The 15,330-nt window shown below is 45.6% G+C and overlaps 8 protein-coding genes and 1 non-coding gene across 9 annotated transcripts; 5 read left to right on the top strand and 4 right to left on the bottom strand.

The window, feature by feature from the left end:
- Positions 1 to 3,181: 3,181 nt before the first annotated feature.
- Positions 3,182 to 6,431, bottom strand: V1512DRAFT_262676 (uncharacterized protein). Its single transcript, XM_066916348.1, has 4 exons — positions 6,146 to 6,431; positions 6,009 to 6,100; positions 5,592 to 5,955; positions 3,182 to 5,545 (listed from the first exon to the last, which is right to left on the bottom strand). The coding sequence occupies exons 1-4, from the start codon at positions 6,339 to 6,341 to the stop codon at positions 3,225 to 3,227; spliced, it is 2,973 nt and encodes a 990-aa protein (XP_066771655.1). The 5' UTR covers positions 6,342 to 6,431; the 3' UTR covers positions 3,182 to 3,224.
- A 41-nt stretch (positions 6,432 to 6,472) lies between these two features.
- On the top strand, positions 6,473 to 8,412 carry V1512DRAFT_262671 (uncharacterized protein). Its single transcript, XM_066916347.1, has 6 exons — positions 6,473 to 6,814; positions 6,873 to 7,014; positions 7,061 to 7,464; positions 7,507 to 8,169; positions 8,215 to 8,279; positions 8,323 to 8,412. The coding sequence occupies exons 1-6, from the start codon at positions 6,608 to 6,610 to the stop codon at positions 8,357 to 8,359; spliced, it is 1,518 nt and encodes a 505-aa protein (XP_066771654.1). The 5' UTR covers positions 6,473 to 6,607; the 3' UTR covers positions 8,360 to 8,412.
- Positions 8,350 to 9,986, bottom strand: V1512DRAFT_238513 (uncharacterized protein). Its single transcript, XM_066914176.1, has 3 exons — positions 9,689 to 9,986; positions 9,385 to 9,644; positions 8,350 to 9,333 (listed from the first exon to the last, which is right to left on the bottom strand). Exons 1-3 carry the CDS (start codon positions 9,926 to 9,928, stop codon positions 8,397 to 8,399), a joined length of 1,437 nt encoding a protein of 478 aa, XP_066771653.1. The 5' UTR covers positions 9,929 to 9,986; the 3' UTR covers positions 8,350 to 8,396.
- Positions 9,987 to 10,123: 137 nt separating this feature from the next.
- On the top strand, positions 10,124 to 10,944 carry V1512DRAFT_262667 (RNA polymerase III subunit Rpc25-domain-containing protein). Its single transcript, XM_066916346.1, has 3 exons — positions 10,124 to 10,273; positions 10,321 to 10,417; positions 10,465 to 10,944. Exons 1-3 carry the CDS (start codon positions 10,163 to 10,165, stop codon positions 10,863 to 10,865), a joined length of 609 nt encoding a protein of 202 aa, XP_066771652.1. The 5' UTR covers positions 10,124 to 10,162; the 3' UTR covers positions 10,866 to 10,944.
- A 21-nt stretch (positions 10,945 to 10,965) lies between these two features.
- V1512DRAFT_247677 (uncharacterized protein) lies at positions 10,966 to 11,417 on the bottom strand (the record flags this gene model as incomplete). Its single annotated transcript, XM_066914497.1, has 2 exons — positions 10,966 to 11,013; positions 11,058 to 11,417. The coding sequence occupies 2 exons, from the start codon at positions 11,415 to 11,417 to the stop codon at positions 10,966 to 10,968; spliced, it is 408 nt and encodes a 135-aa protein (XP_066771651.1).
- A 180-nt stretch (positions 11,418 to 11,597) lies between these two features.
- On the top strand, positions 11,598 to 12,728 carry V1512DRAFT_262665 (SRP40, C-terminal domain-containing protein). The gene has a single exon (XM_066916345.1). It carries the CDS (start codon positions 11,641 to 11,643, stop codon positions 12,676 to 12,678), a length of 1,038 nt encoding a protein of 345 aa, XP_066771650.1. The 5' UTR covers positions 11,598 to 11,640; the 3' UTR covers positions 12,679 to 12,728.
- Positions 12,729 to 13,038: 310 nt separating this feature from the next.
- V1512DRAFT_198586 (velvet factor) lies at positions 13,039 to 13,615 on the top strand (the record flags this gene model as incomplete). Its single annotated transcript, XM_066913172.1, has 2 exons — positions 13,039 to 13,424; positions 13,471 to 13,615. Coding segments are annotated over 2 exons (531 nt in total), but the record flags the coding sequence as incomplete, so codon positions are not given.
- A 462-nt stretch (positions 13,616 to 14,077) lies between these two features.
- On the bottom strand, positions 14,078 to 15,181 carry V1512DRAFT_262663 (carbonic anhydrase). The gene has a single exon (XM_066916344.1). The coding sequence runs from the start codon at positions 14,801 to 14,803 to the stop codon at positions 14,162 to 14,164; it is 642 nt and encodes a 213-aa protein (XP_066771648.1). The 5' UTR covers positions 14,804 to 15,181; the 3' UTR covers positions 14,078 to 14,161.
- A 62-nt stretch (positions 15,182 to 15,243) lies between these two features.
- Positions 15,244 to 15,328, top strand: V1512DRAFT_t36. Its single transcript has one exon. It is a non-coding gene; the product is annotated as a tRNA-Tyr (tRNA).
- Positions 15,329 to 15,330: the final 2 nt, after the last annotated feature.

Here is a 15,330-nt window from a genome sequence, read left to right as displayed (position 1 = left end):
CTGTCTGTCCTGTCTGTCCTGTCTGTCCTGTCTGTCCTGTCTGTCCTGTCTGTCCTGTCTGTCCTGTCTGTCCTGTCTGTCCTGTCTGTCCTGTCTGCATATCTTACCTGTGCTTTATTTTGATCTAATCTGTTTTCTGTGCTACCCATTCTGACTCAGCTGTCTGTTCTAGCTGTTCTGAATGTTCTGGATGTTAAGACTGTTCTGTGTGTTTTAGCTTCTTCTGTCTGCCCTGAATCTCTCGAAAGATCTGTCTATCCTGTCTGTTTGTGTCTATTCTGTCCGTTCCTGACAGGTCCTGAAGTTACCAAGCTCTGTTTGTGGCTATTATTCTAGCTGCCGCAACTTGTTCTGCCATTCTTTTCTGACTGTTGTAACCTTTTGTCCGTTCTGCCTCTACTACCTTAAACTCTGCTTTAATCTTTGCCTATCTGTTCAGTGTGTTCAGTGTGTTCTGTCTGTTCTGTTCTGTCGGGCGTGCTGTCCATTCTACCTTGATGTCTGAGGTTCTTAACCATGCTCTCTGGCCACGCTCTCTAGATGTGCTCACTATTCTGACTGTATTGTCCATCTTGCTTCTAATGTTTTGCTTGTACTGTCCTGTCTACTCCGCCTGCTCTGTCAGTCTGGCCGTCCTGTGTGTTCTGTGAGTCATATGTGTTATGTCCTTCGTCCTGTCTTCCTGTAGCGACTGCTATGCATGTTATAACCGCTTAAACTGTGCTGCCTCTTCTAACCACTAAGTTTATCTTCCTGTCTTTCTATCTCTGTTCTGCTTTTCTGTTCGGCGTTCTTTCGAGTAGCAATTTACACAGCAATCATGTGGCTGCCCTATCTGTCCTGAGCTTCCTAGAACCATGTCTAATCATGTGGACTACCAGCACTGTCGTCATAGTACTCTGTAAACCTCGAGTATTTGTGCATTTATAGCTTCATCTAAGAATTAGATAGCAAGTCACCGATCCGAAACGAAACGATTATGGGTACAATGGGGATAAAACGGTATGCAACAGGCACAGAATATGCACGTGCGAACAAGCGAGCGGTAAATGACTCGGGGGACAATTGGCTCGGGGGTTGCAAATTATTGGCCAGAAAGCAGAAAAATTGATTATACATAGTTTCACTATAATCGTTCAGACAGGATTTGGGAGGTTGATGGCTATAATCGAGCTTTTGAGAAGTAAAGAGTGGCAGCTATTCGACAGAAGGCATAAAATATGAGAGACGAGGTGATAAGATGACATTGGTCAATGGGTTCTGGGGGCTCATTTGCGTAGTACCATTGGTGCAGAGATGAATAATGATGATACTTGATCGATAGGCACAAACGCTTAATCATCGCATAAGTAAACTGAATGAGTCTTTCGCACCAGGCTGTGTTGAAAATCGCAAGATAAGGGCTATTGCATAAAGGTCTGGCTGGCTTTGAAGAAAGGCAAATTGCGAAATACATAAAATGTGAGGTTATTGGTGTGGAACCTTTTGCTATTTCAAAACAAAAGCAATGCCTTGAAAATAAGTTGACAGCGGTGGGTTGCACTGTATAGCATAATAAGCTCAGGCCAACCACTAGTTTCGTTTCGGCAAAATCGGTGAGCGCTTTGTGTTACTATTATTAATGATGTATGCTAACAAGTCACTTTGCCAGCCAATAGTCCGGGAATCGTTCATAGGCTTACATCGGCTTTACTAACGAACCCTATGAGTGATGCTGTCATGAAATCAAAGCAGTGCCATATATCCGGGTCAGTCGTGCAGTCGTGTCGCCAAAATTTCGTCGAGCCAATCCTCACTGTATGATGCCTCGAGTATGAACTAAGCAGCGTAGCAAAACCATGATTATATGACACAAGTAGTCTATTACAACACGTCGAGACAGGCAGTGTAGTCTGTCTCGAAAGCGGCCAAATGACCTATAATATATTTGTCGCTATTCAATACAACGATACTGAAGTAATTGCAGTCTCATTACAAATTCGGCTAAACAGTCTATAGAACGGTTAGTACAAAGAAGCTGTGATCAACAACGCGTATGTTGGCTATATCTTCTATCGTGCAAAAAATCGTGATGTCGGAGTATGCAATAAATGCAAGGGTATGCAAGGCTCTCAGGGTTGCTTGAGCCTCATTATTTGCGGTTTGGGCACGACGCGCGCGGGTACTCAATGATACGTTGCTGCTTAGAAGAGCTACAAAATGTTATATAACCCTAAACCGAAGAAGGACCTGTTTGCTCGGGGTTAACTTGTTCTCTATATCTTGTCGATTTATTGAAATGCGGAGCTGTATTTTGCTAAATAACGTAATTCGTGCAAACTATATGATATGCTGATCTGGAAATCTGATTGTATTTTCGCGCGTAATTGCGCGCCTAAGTCCTCAATCCGCGGAGCAGACCGGTTTAAAATCCAGTCATTCTTGCAACTCTCTTCCTAAAACAATTCCGATTCTTATCAAAGTGCTTTTCTGTTGTTTTTCTGAAAACTTTCTGTGTTGCTCTTGATGTTTACTCAAGTGCCTGAACGGGCATATCGACGGCCAGGTAAGCGGTCAATTCCTTTTCGATGGACAGCCAGGGGAATTGGTCGTGTCGAAAACGCTAACGGACTGTGTAATAATGTGAATATAAAGGGGTTCTCGAACAGTCAAGAAGTATTACCTTTTGAGCTACTTGTAGACTTTGCTGATTAGAGATAGAACATGTTAAATTCAGAAGAGCAATACTCAATGAACTACAAACCGATTCCTCTGAAATCTGCTGCTTCTGTACTTGATACCAACAGCGACTTTGTTTCTGTCTCAGTTCCAACTGTGCTCTTACCTACCAAAACGGCAAACATTATCAAAACTGGTTACAAAACCGCCTCCATCAGACTACGGAGTTGGTGGACTGCCGCGACCATGCATGCACCATCTGTACAGTCTAGATCACATTGCAAATGGACAGACACGGTCATGATTCATTTCCCAGGAGTGTATGACGATGATGATGAAGACGAGGATGGCGGCAGAAGGCTTGCGTTTGAACAGACTCGTGAGAATAATAAACCTTTTGACCCATTTCTCGTGGTAATGGACGTTTCTACGCATTCTTCGTTTTCGTCTATTGATCTGGACAACAAGCCTTTAGTTGCACGTCGAGATAAGCAGTCAAGACTGAAAACGCTTTTTAGTCCCGTTTTTCGTAAATAATATGTTTATTACAATGCAATTATTTTACATCACTCCACCACAGGATTCTGTAACCGTAAAGCTACCTTTCTTTTGCCCGTACTTTCCTCCAACACAGTAATAACATGCACAGTAACTCTCTGGAACAGCTGCAACTTAACTTCTTTCTTTGTGCCGGGGTAAAACACCAGGGAGTACCGCTCTTCATCAAAGTCAGTAGTCGGTTCTGGTGCCGCAAGGTCGCGCAAGTTAATTGCACCTTCGATTCCGAATTGCGGCACAAATACAACAAACCCGTTCGAAAAAACTTTCATGACGTAACCTTCGGCGTCGATCTCGCGGGACTTAAGAGCTTGGCCGACGTAGTATTCAATTGACGCACGGCCCGCGAACTGTGCGTTGCGGTGTCGTCGGTTGATGTTTTGGCACACACGTTCAAGCTTAGGTTTGTCCCGCAGACTTGTGTGTAATGGCTCGTACGCGATGGCGGCAGCAAGCTGTCTGTGAGCGACTACGTCTGCATATCGTCTGATTGGACTCGTAAAGTGTGTGTAGATCGGAGACGCGAGACCGTAGTGAGCAAACTCGGGATAGGTCAGCGTGCCGGAACAGAAATACTCTGCGGCCAGCATGCATCTTGTCGCCATGATTCGCACGAGCGTATTGAGGTACGGTTCTGCCGGGTCGGTGCATGCGTCGAGACTGTCTGCCAGTGCGCGCGAAGAGTCAGCACGGAGCGTCATATTTTTACACACCCGTAGCTGGTCTGCCAAAACCTCGAAGTTCGTGATTGGTGGTGGCGCGTGCCGCCGCAACATGGCGGACTGAGGAAATGCGTCGTAAATGTGCGCTGCAACGCTGATGTTGGCCAGCAACATGAACTCCTCGACCAATGAGTTTGTCTCTCGAAGCTGCTTGACCTCAACTTCCATCGGATCCGACGTCTCGCTCTCGGTCTGGACTTTGACCTCCGGGCTCGCCAGATTGAGTGCGCCAGCTTCCATTCGCTTTTGCTTTAAGATCTTGGATAACTTAAGCAACATCCGAATGCCTTCGGTCAACGGGTCCGTCATGGATTTGTCGTCAACCCTAAGCTGAGCCTGCTCGTACGAAAAGGCTTCAGTCGACTTGATGACGGACTTTGTGAAGCATGTGTTCACAATCACTGCTTCCGACGTCATTTCCCAAATTGCACTAAATGCAAACCGCTCAACGTATGGCTTCAGTGAACACAGATCTGTGCCGAGCAGCACAGGCAACATGTCAATTCGCTTATCAACAAGGTACACCGTCGTACCTCGTGAAGCCGCTTCAGTGTCCATTGGTGTGTCTGGTTTGACAAAATGCGACACATCTGCAATATGCACTCCGACCTCGTAGTTACCGTTTGGCAGCTGCCGCGCGTGCAACGCGTCATCAATATCCTGGCACCCGGGTGGGTCGATACTGCAGATAGTCAGATCACGCAAATCCTTACGGTCCTTCCATAGAGGGTCGGCCTTGTCGGCTGGGACTTTCCAGTCGTGACCTTCTTTTGGTAAACAGTCTAAGACCGACTGTGTAAACATCTGATACTGCACGTCGTACTCAAGCAACAGAGCCTCTGTCTCGGCGCCTTTAGACTCGATGTCACCCAGACTTCGAATGAAATGACCTTCAGGGTACCGTGAGGTTGGCTCCCACGAGTCGACTCCGACAAGCAACCGCTTGCCAAGCAGTGCGGAGGCTTGTCTTGTCCTGATCCTGATTCTGGGAATGCACCTGTTCATCGGGATCAAGAACACTGACGTCTGGCGTTGTCCGGTTCCAGCGTCAGACGGAACCGATGATGCGTCGATGTGGCCAACGTATGAGCGCCAATTTCGTTTGACAATCCCGACCACTTTCGCAGTTGGCGTGACTCTGAATTCTGCCGACGAGTGCTGGGCTTTATGTGCGCTCTCGATCAACGTTCGTCGCTCTTGCGCGCTAACAATCCCGGTTTTCTCGTCGTCTGCATCCGGGTTGTCGTTCTTAGACGTGACTTGCTCGTCAACGATTTTCGTCGACGGTTGCTGCCACTGATCCTCGGGTAGAAGTTCGACCACGACTATGTCGCCGTGCATCGCTCGGTTGATGCTTTCGCGTCCGAGAACAAGTAGAGGGCGTTGAAATGCCGATGTGGATACTGTACCTTCGAGAAAATTGTACTGATTGATGTTGAGAATGCCTTGGTGTAACACGCCTTCTGCAATCCCGCCTTGGATCTTAGATGAGGAGTAGTATTCAGGGTAAGAATGGTGATTCACACCATTTGGTTTTTCATCAGTTTCAGACACAATCATGTCAAGCAAAGTGTTTGCTTCGGGCAGTTCTTCAATGTATCTTGCGACTGTGTGCATTAGTAATGCATATATGTACGAATACAGCAGTCTTACGCGGAGTACACAAGATTCCAAGTTCTTGAGCTTTAGTTAAATTATCACGATCATCAGACAACAAAACGATCGCGGGCGCAGTTTTTCCAGTTCCATTGACAGCTTCTTCCAAATGCACGCGATACCAGACGCATGCTGTCCTGATTGCTCTATCGTTTTTATCATTCACGGTCTCGTTTGGCTTGCGCTGAACAAATGTTTCTTGTCTGAACTCGTTGTGAAAAACGTAAAACCGCTTGTCTTGACTGTGGGTGAGTGCTCGAAGACGATTGTACAGTGGCAGACTAAGGTTTCTGAGCTCGTTAAGTGCGGTCTGGAGAACTATGACATCGTAGAACGCAGCCTGATGCTCAAGAATGTCCATCTATATAGTTAAGAATATGCCCACAGTACAAGCAGATCACAGCAGTAGCATACGGCTTTCATGTAAATGTTTGTATCAGGAACAAGATAGTGTGGGCCAAACGACTTCACCGAAGGCGGTTCACTTGACAGCACAAACGGCCGGGCTAATTCCAATCAGACACATCTCAGCAGTGACAAATACTACGCACAAGTCCCTGAAGAATCCCGAGGCGGATCAAGAGCGCATGTTGGACAGAGCTGGGAAGAACATGGGATATCTGTTCTTAAGTAATGTTCTTGCACAATCTTTGTCGCCTTCCCACGCCTTGACCGGACGTAGACCTTTTGTGAGAGTGACAACTGTGCGTTGAGCTGCTCAAAACTGTGCCTTTTAAGTGTCGTCATTTCTTTTCTATTGTCATAACAGGCATGAAAGGTTCACGATGTTTTTTGTCTTCGAAATATCAGGAGGTGAGTTACCCGGATTCACATTCCTTTCTAGTCCATATTAATTAGAATACGCTCAGTAACTTGACGTACAGAGCCCATCGCCTAAATTCAATGAGAAAGGTCTAGAATAAGCTTAGAAACTGACTAGAATTTGAACGAGGAAACGCATATTTTAAGCAGGGTTTTTGAGCGGCGAATCAGACTAAAAAAAGTGCAGGAAAATGGCATCTACTCCAAAACGGAACTCTGTTTCGAGCAAGACGTCGCGCAAAAGCGGGCCTGGCATCGCTAGCCCGAGTGGGAATAACGGAAGCGAAGAAGGTTGTGTACATGTTAGGCAGTTGCTGGGGTCTCAGTCTCGTGAATTGGCACTTAAAAGCTATCGTCAGGCTAGGAGGGTTGCGAATGAGTTGAGGGACAAGACCGACGTACGTTAATATTACTGGTCTGTTACTGCTGTGTTGTATGTTGACGATACTACTTCAGATTTTTGCTTTTCAGATCAGAAGATGTCGAAGCTGTAACGAAATGCTGACCACGACCTTCCTTTGTTTACAATGTCCAAATGTTGGCTGCAAGAAGAATCATCATGCCGAGGCTCATTCACGCGATGTGGGCCATATCTTTGGTACTACACTTACTAGTCACTGTCAAGACTTTGTTGATAATCATAGGTATTGACTCGCGATCAGGAAACTTGTACTGTTTTTTGTGCAAGGATTATGTATATAGCTCCACGTTTGAAAGGATCCGGTTGGAACGAGATCACAGACAGTCGGCCACAAAGTTCACACGACGTGTACTGGCCAATTTAGATACAAAGAAACGGCAATTTGGGCCCGGGGCGATGTCGGCTGAGGATAAAATCTTGGTCGAAAAACATTCGCGGCCAGCACCATGCCAGGCTGGATTACGAGGCTTTCTCAATATGGGTGCGACTTGTTTCATGTCTGTCATTCTTCAAAGCCTTGTTCATAACCCCATAATTCGCAATGACTTTTTGTCGGGCGGCCATGTTTCACAGACTTGCATGTTCGACAACTGTTTAAGCTGTCGAATCGACGAGATTTTCACTGAAGTAAGTGCGTAAAGCAAGTGTTTGCAAATAGCTGACCTGTAGTTTTTTTCGTCACCTACGACAACTGGGTATGGTCCTACATTGCTGCTGACGACGGCGTGGAAGACTCAACGGTCACTTGCTGGATATTCCGAGCAAGACGCGCACGAGTTTTTGCAGTTTATTCTTGACCAGTTGCACGCAACCTCAGGCGTAAAATCGTTTGACGTGGATAACTGTGGGTGTATCGTACATCGGACGTTTTGCGGCCAACTACAAAGCGAGATTCTGTGTCCGAACTGCAACTCTAACATGGTCACGATCGACCCGCTGATGGATCTAAGTCTCGAACTGCGTGATAGACGAGTGAATCCTGCCAAAGTGCTCAACCTGGAAGAGTGTCTGGCCAAGTTCACGAGTCCAGAAAAGCTAGAGACGAAGTACAGCTGTTCGTTTTGCTCGACACGACAGGAAGTCACAAAGAAGCTGTCAATTAAGCGGCTGCCGCTTGTGTTGTCTATTCAGTTGAAGCGATTTGAACATGCGCTCAAGTCACACAAAATTGAAGACCACGTGGACTTTCCCGTCATGCTCGACATGACACCGTACACGACCCACAGCGGGCACAAGGGCAAGTACATGTACGAGTTATTCGGGGTCGTGTGCCACCAAGGAAAAATTAATACAGGACATTACGTGTGTTCGATGAAGACCAGTGACGGAATCGTGAGTATTTCTGACCAGCCAGTTCTTTTTACTTACAGGTGATAGTGGTTTAACTTTGACGACGCAATGGTCACGCTGTCGAGCGAGAAGAAGGTGCTCGCATCCAACGCGTAAGTTTACTTTCATCTCGGGGTGGAATATACTAATGAAAAGGTACCTGTTGTTCTACATCATCAAGGATATGTCATGAACAGTTTTGCATCTGTAATTGTAACGAGTAAATTAATCTATAATGACTTCTGATTCCATCCGCCGACACTGACCTCGCCAACTTTATCGGCGTAAGTCTCAAACTTCTTAATGATCTCGGGCTTGAAATGTCTGACCAGTCCCTGAATAGGCCACGCAGCGGCATCTCCAAGAGCACAAATAGTATGGCCCTCGATTTCCTTCGTGAGCTCCAACAACATGTCAATCTCACGCTCGGTACCGGCACCGTTTTGGAACCGGTTCATGATCTTGGACAGCCAGGTAGTGCCCTCACGGCAGGGAGTGCACTGGCCGCACGATTCGTGCTTATAGAATGACGAGAATCGCTGGATCGCACGAACAATATCAGTCGACTTGTCCATGACAATGACAGCAGCGGTGCCGAGACCAGACTGATGGTCACGGAGAGCGTCAAAGTCCATCAACACGGTCGAGCAGATGTCCTTAGGCAAGACCGGGACAGACGCACCGCCGGGAATGACACCGAGCAGGTTGTCCCAGCCACCACGGACACCGCCGCAGTGCTTCTCGAGTAATTCCTTGAGCGGGATCGACATTTCCTCCTCAACAGTGCAAGGCTCGTTGACGTGACCGGAAATACAAAACAGCTTTGTACCAGAGTTACGCTCGCGTCCGAACTGAGCAAACCAAGCACCGCCACGGCGGCAGATGCTCGGAGCGACAGCGACAGTCTCAACGTTGGTAACTGTAGTGGGGCGGCCGAAAAGACCGACACCGGCAGGGAATGGAGGCTTTAGGCGAGGCTTGCCTGCCTTACCCTCGATCGATTCAATCAAACTGGTCTCCTCACCACAGATATACGCGCCCATTCCACGATGAATGTACAAATCAAAATCGTACCCTGAATCACATGCATTCTTGCCGAGCAATCCCTCTTTGTATGCCTCGTTGATTGCAGTCTGGAGTGCTGCAGCTTCGTTGTAGAACTCGCCACTGTTTTCTTAGTTGTGTTTAAGCCACAAAATATCACCAATTGTTTCATACCGAATGTAAATGTAGCCTGCAGTCGCGTTCATTGCTCTTCCAGCAATGAGACAGCCCTCGACAAGCTTGTGGGGATCTTTTCTGATAATTTCACGGTCCTTGCACGTGCCTGGCTCACCTTCGTCAGCGTTCACGACGAGATATCGTGGGCCAACGTTCTTTTCCCAACCAGGAGGGTTCATGAAACTCCACTTGAGACCAGACGGGAAACCAGCACCTCCACGTCCACGAAGTCCCGAGGCCTTGATTTCGTTGATGATCTGGAATTAGCACAGTTCAAGCAAGAAACATCGTCTAGACATACCCACGTATCACCCTTAAGCAAAATTTCCTTGGTCTTGTACCAATCGCCCATTTTCATGGCAGACTTGAGGTCTTTGCCGTAAGTATCATACAGATTCTGGAATATCCGGTCTTGGTCCTTGAGACCGCCGTAGACTCTTGGTTTGTCTGAGTAAAATCGGGACAATTTCGACGAGCACGACACACGCGCCGAACGAGCACGAGACGCTCTCCGAGCAGCACTCCGGGTGATATTGAGCATTGATGAGTGGTGAAAAGGTGAACGCTGCGCGCATGTAATCGAGGACGACGAAGGAGACTTCGATTTGCGGGTGTGAGGTCCGGGTAATTAGACAAATTGGAGAGCGGTGAGTGGATGAAGTAGGTTAGTAATGTATTATGTCAGCATTAACCCTGATTTGGGTAGTTTTAAACAATAAAAAAGTGCGTTTAAGAGCAGAATTAGAAAATATGTCTATACTGCAGAATTAGGAATATGTTTATACTAAGCAGGCTTTCTGATCTGATCCGGATTGAACCGGACAAGTTTTCTAAACGAACAGAAGACGCAGTGGAAGACGAGATCAATGCGAAGTATGCGAATAAAGTGAGTAGAAAGGTGGTGTAGTAGGTGTATAAGTCTAATTATCATAGGTAGCTCAAGATGTGGGACTTTGTTTGTGTTTATTTGACATTCTTGATTTTGGAGATGGGCTGATTAGACATGGTGACGGAAGTGCATATGTTAAGAGTAAGTTACAGTGAGGATATGCAATGACAAGGTGGTTAATGAAGTAGCTGTGTTTAGATTAATAGTGTTCAGACCATTTGTAGGAGAAGTGTTACAAGGCTGGATTTCGTCATGTTCAGAAGACGGAATACGGATAAGGATGCAGTTTTTTGACGACGTTTTTGTTCCAAAGGAGTATCTGTTTGAAGACTGTGAGTTCATTGCCCGAGAACAGACTTGGATGTGGCAGTCAAATTATCTCGATTCAAACGACAAAGTTAGATTCAGGGTTGAGCAGGAGGTATTCACAGACCAGAGTCCACAAGGACCAAAGAACATGACAGAGGAAGCTCCAGGACAGCCGGTAAATACTGTTGCGCCGTATGCATTGATTGGATCTATAGCATCGTTTGGAATGGGACGGTTAGATTGGTGGGATAAAGAAGAAGGACAAGAAGAAGAGTCATGAGTGTATGAATATAATGTATGTAATGTATGTAATGTATGTAATGTATGTAATGTATGTAATGTATGTAATGTATGTAATGATATAATGTAATATAGATAATTTACCTTGCCTCGGATGCATCCAAGTAGTCCAAATTATCCGCCAGAACCTGACATTAGTATAGCCACGTACAAGTTAACAGTTTAGATTTACCTGTAACCGTGCTTTATACCCCTTTAACTTGTGCTCCAGACTAGCACAGTCACCGATAGCTTTATCAAGCACAGCAGTCAGTTCACGAGTTCGGTCATCAGGTTCAGTGACCGAGTATACAATTGCATTATTAACAAGTTCAAGTTCCCTTAGGATTTGTTGTTCCAGTCCACGTGAACTATCTCTGCCTGTCCAGTCAAAGTATTCTAGTGTCTGTTCAATCCCAGACATTTCTGCTCCAGTTTCTGTAGATGCATTTGACTGTTTAAAAAAGTGAGTCTGGTCTTCACTATAGTTGTAATAGTTGAAGATATCATCGTCATTGCCGTCGTTCTCTCGACGCCCTACTGATTTGAACATTTCTCCTTGCAATATTTGTGTATTTTGATTTGTATTTGGTTTAGACATTTTGTTTACTATGAGCAATATGCGCTAACTACGTGTAGTGTTAATATGTCTAGAGATGCCGACGGATGGAATGGGATCAGGGGCTAAGCCGCACACCTACTTCGTCAAATATTTTTTATTTTTTTATTTGCATTTTACTTCTATTTTCTCAGTCAAGAATAATAAATAATAACTAATGGAAGTTCCCGAGTCTTCCCAGGAAGAGACGGCAAAATCTGTCTTGTCATTAGTACGCTCATTTTTGACCAGGAACGGACTATCAAAGACAGCGAGTGCACTTGCAAAGGAAGTCAAGAAGGTCACAAAATTTGAAGGCGTTGAGTTTGATGAAAGTGGGATTCCACTTGAGGTTATGGTATGGTTAGTTAACCAGAAGAAGACTGTTGACGATTTTGCCGGAAGTGACTCAAGCTCGAGTGAGTCTGATAGTGATTCAAACTCAGACTCGGACTCAGACTCGGACTCAGACTCGGACTCAGACTCGGACTCAGACTCGGACTCGGACTCGGGCTCAAGCAGTAGCGAGAGCGACAAAAAGGACAAGAGTAGTAGTGATGATTCTAGTGCGTCGGATTCGAGCGAGAGTAATAGTGACTCTGATTCGAGCGAGTCTGAGAAAGAGAATCAAGAAGAGAAAGAAGTTACAGTTACGGTAGAGAAGGTCAAAAAGGTTAAAAAGTTCACAACTAAGGGCGAGAGTTCGTCTGACGGGTCCAGTTCGTCCAGTGCGTCTTCATCAGACTCGGACTCGGATTCAGATTCATCGTCATCATCGTCATCAGACTCAGACTCGGACTCGGACTCATCATCATCATCATCATCATCATCATCATCATCATCATCATCCGACCCAGATTCCGATTCCAAAGCAAAAGAATCATCTGAATCGAACACGGCAATTGAATCTACAGAATCCACAGATACTTTACCTACTTTAAAACGTAAACGGACTAACGACGAATGCACAGAAACCCCAGGTCCGAAACGCGAGAGATTCTCACGAATTGAGCGTGAGAAAGTCCAGTTTGCAGGTCGTGAAGTTCAAGATAATTCGTATCAAGGAGCCGCTGGAACGTGGGGAGAGATTGCCAACGATCGTCTCGGTCAAGTCCGAGGTAAGGATTTCACCAAGAACAAGAACAAAATGAAGCGGGGCTCTTACAGAGGCGGGACTATTGGATTCGAGTCTGGTTCGTTCAAGTTCAACGACTAGAAATAGAAATAGAGAAAGAAATAAAAGGACCAGAAAAAATTATTGTAAACAGAATTAATTAGCGATATCGCTGTACGTGCGGCGGAACTTGCCGTGTTTTGTTGCCTGTGCTCGAGTCCGCCAAGGCCTTTTTTGCTGTTCGGATTACTTAACACAACTCTCCCATTCTTTCTCTCTATATTAAAGGCATCGTTTTACTTCTTTTTAATATAAACTGCTGTTAAAATAGTAAATAGAACTTTATTAATACGCAGTTTATAAAAGCATTCACATTTATATACAGTGGAAATTGCCGACATTAAAGTCGTGCCGTCGAGGTCGACTTTACGACGCCCTCTCCGGACTCGACGCGAAAAACAAAATCAAATGAACTACTTGCTTGAGATTAGGCAGCAGCCTGTTCGCTGCAAAGCCGCGTTATCTTCAGCATCGTCTACACCATCTGGCATTGATCGGAAAACAGTAGACCCACCTCCAATTGTTCAACTTACGGTTCAGGATGGCGACCCTGCTCGGGAGTGGTTGCATTCGCCGTTTTTCTTCATGTGTGCAAACTTATTTGATCCCATCGTCGATGCTCCAATATCTCAACCGCCAAGTGAAACGTTGGCTGGAACATTAGTGTCTTCATTACACAGAGTTAGAGACTCACAAGATAGAGAAGGGGGCTATTTTGTCTTTGGAGATCTTTCAGTGAAATTAGAAGGCCGCTTTAGACTACAATTCAGTCTATTTGAAATGCTAGAGTATGTTTTATATCCGGGTACTATAGTTATGGTTCTAACACTCTAGTGGATCGCAAGCCGAATTCATTACTTCAACAGTATCTGCCGTGTTTACAGTCTACGCAGCTAAGCATTTTCCTGGCGTACTTGGATCAACCGCGCTTTCTCGCCAATTTTCAGATCAAGGCGTGCGCCTTCGATTAAGGAAGGAAACTGGCAGATCGTCAGATCGGCCGTCAGCGCCGTCGTCAGTATCGACGACGGCGGTGTCGGCACCGTCGGCATTGTCGCAACAGGCAAGCGAACACGGCAAACGCAGATCGACCTCAGAGTTCACTCAGAATCACCAAATGGATTCAAACAGCCACGAGTTCAAACGACACGAACCGGAATATTACGCTATGAGCCCTCGTGTACCTTTATACCCAACGGTCCCGGCCCATTACACCCAAGTTACGCATTACGAATATTCATCTGCTCCCGCAACACCGTCATATATAACCTCACGGCCACAAACAAAACAACATTTTAGAGACGAGTCAGGAAGGTTAAGACTACCACCATTACAATCCCTTGAGCAAGATAGAAAACCTAGTCTAGCTCCAGTCAGTTGGCCACCAGACTCGTTCGACTCTGCTGCCGCATTATCAAGAGGTCATCATTTCTAGTACTTATTTTTATAAATTTCTGTTTGTTTGTACGTACATTCATGTCCGGCGTTGCACTAGGATCAAATTTACTCTATAGTTCTATATACACTACTCTACACTCTCATTAGACTCAACCACCAAATAATCCTCCTCGTTGCTATCGGCTGGAATCTCTAACGTTCGAAGCAATCCAGTTCCAACATCGTACAAAACACCTGCGACCTCAATTCTACCCTCAGCCAGAGCGTCGACAACTGGTGCCATCCGCTTGACATTATGGACTTGAGCAATGATGTTTAACTCCACTAATCTATTGCATCGCTCCTTTAACGTTTCGAGACTGTACAGCTCATCTTTATGACGAGCTCGAACGTCTCTCAAATGCTTCAGCCAATTGTCCATCAGTCCCAATCGCTTGTTGCCCATTGTAGCAACCACACCACCGCAATCGTAGTGTCCACAGATAATGATTTGCTCTACTCTCAACACCTCAACAGCAAATTGAACAACAGATAATGAGCTCAGATCACCATAGGGTAACATATTTGCAATGTTTCTATGCACAAAAACGGTACCAGGTAAACAATCCACACACCCTTCTCCGGCTCGTGAGTCCGAACATCCAATCCACAAGACTTCAGGCTGCTGCCCTTTTCCATTTCTCTCAAACAGATCTGGGTGGGCCTTATCCATTTTATCCGCCCATTGCTTATTCTGATCTAGTAGTTTATTTAACATATCTCCCTTCATTTTGTCTTGGTGTTCCGATTGTGTAATATGTGCTGTTCGTCTAGCCAGTGCAGAGTCAATCGCGGTTAGATGATTTATAGACCGCTTCGATCGCGACACAGCAAGTCCAAGCCGTGAAATTGAGCGAAATCGTGCGACAGCCAGTGCGTCTTGTTATAACGAAAGAGTGAAGAAACAAAAAAAGAGAGAAAAAGAAGCGAGAACGATTTCGAAAAAAATTATAAAAACTTGCGGATCTCGTTGAGTAGAAAGCCCACCTGCCCACTTGCACCCAAAAAGCCAACAAGCCGCACTAGAGCGCCGCATCCCGCCGACAGCCAACATTTTCATCAGATGTTTCAGCCATAAGTATACAAACAAATTTACACTCAAAGTCTTATACGCACAAACGTTAATATTAAGCAGGATCTACTGAGTTTTAAAATTAGTCAATTAGTAAGCTCTGGATGGCCAAGCTGGTAAGGCGTCAGGCTGTAATGGAATTGGATTACCTGAAAATCGCGTGTTCGAGTCACGCTCCAGAGATT

This window comes from Lipomyces arxii, assembly GCF_038497795.1.
Source record: "Lipomyces arxii strain Phaff 12-163 unplaced genomic scaffold V1512scaffold_7, whole genome shotgun sequence".
Lineage (NCBI taxonomy): Eukaryota > Fungi > Ascomycota > Lipomycetes > Lipomycetales > Lipomycetaceae > Lipomyces > Lipomyces arxii.
The sequence above is the reverse complement of the archived record's forward strand: the minus strand, read 5'-3'. Positions and strand labels throughout refer to the sequence as shown.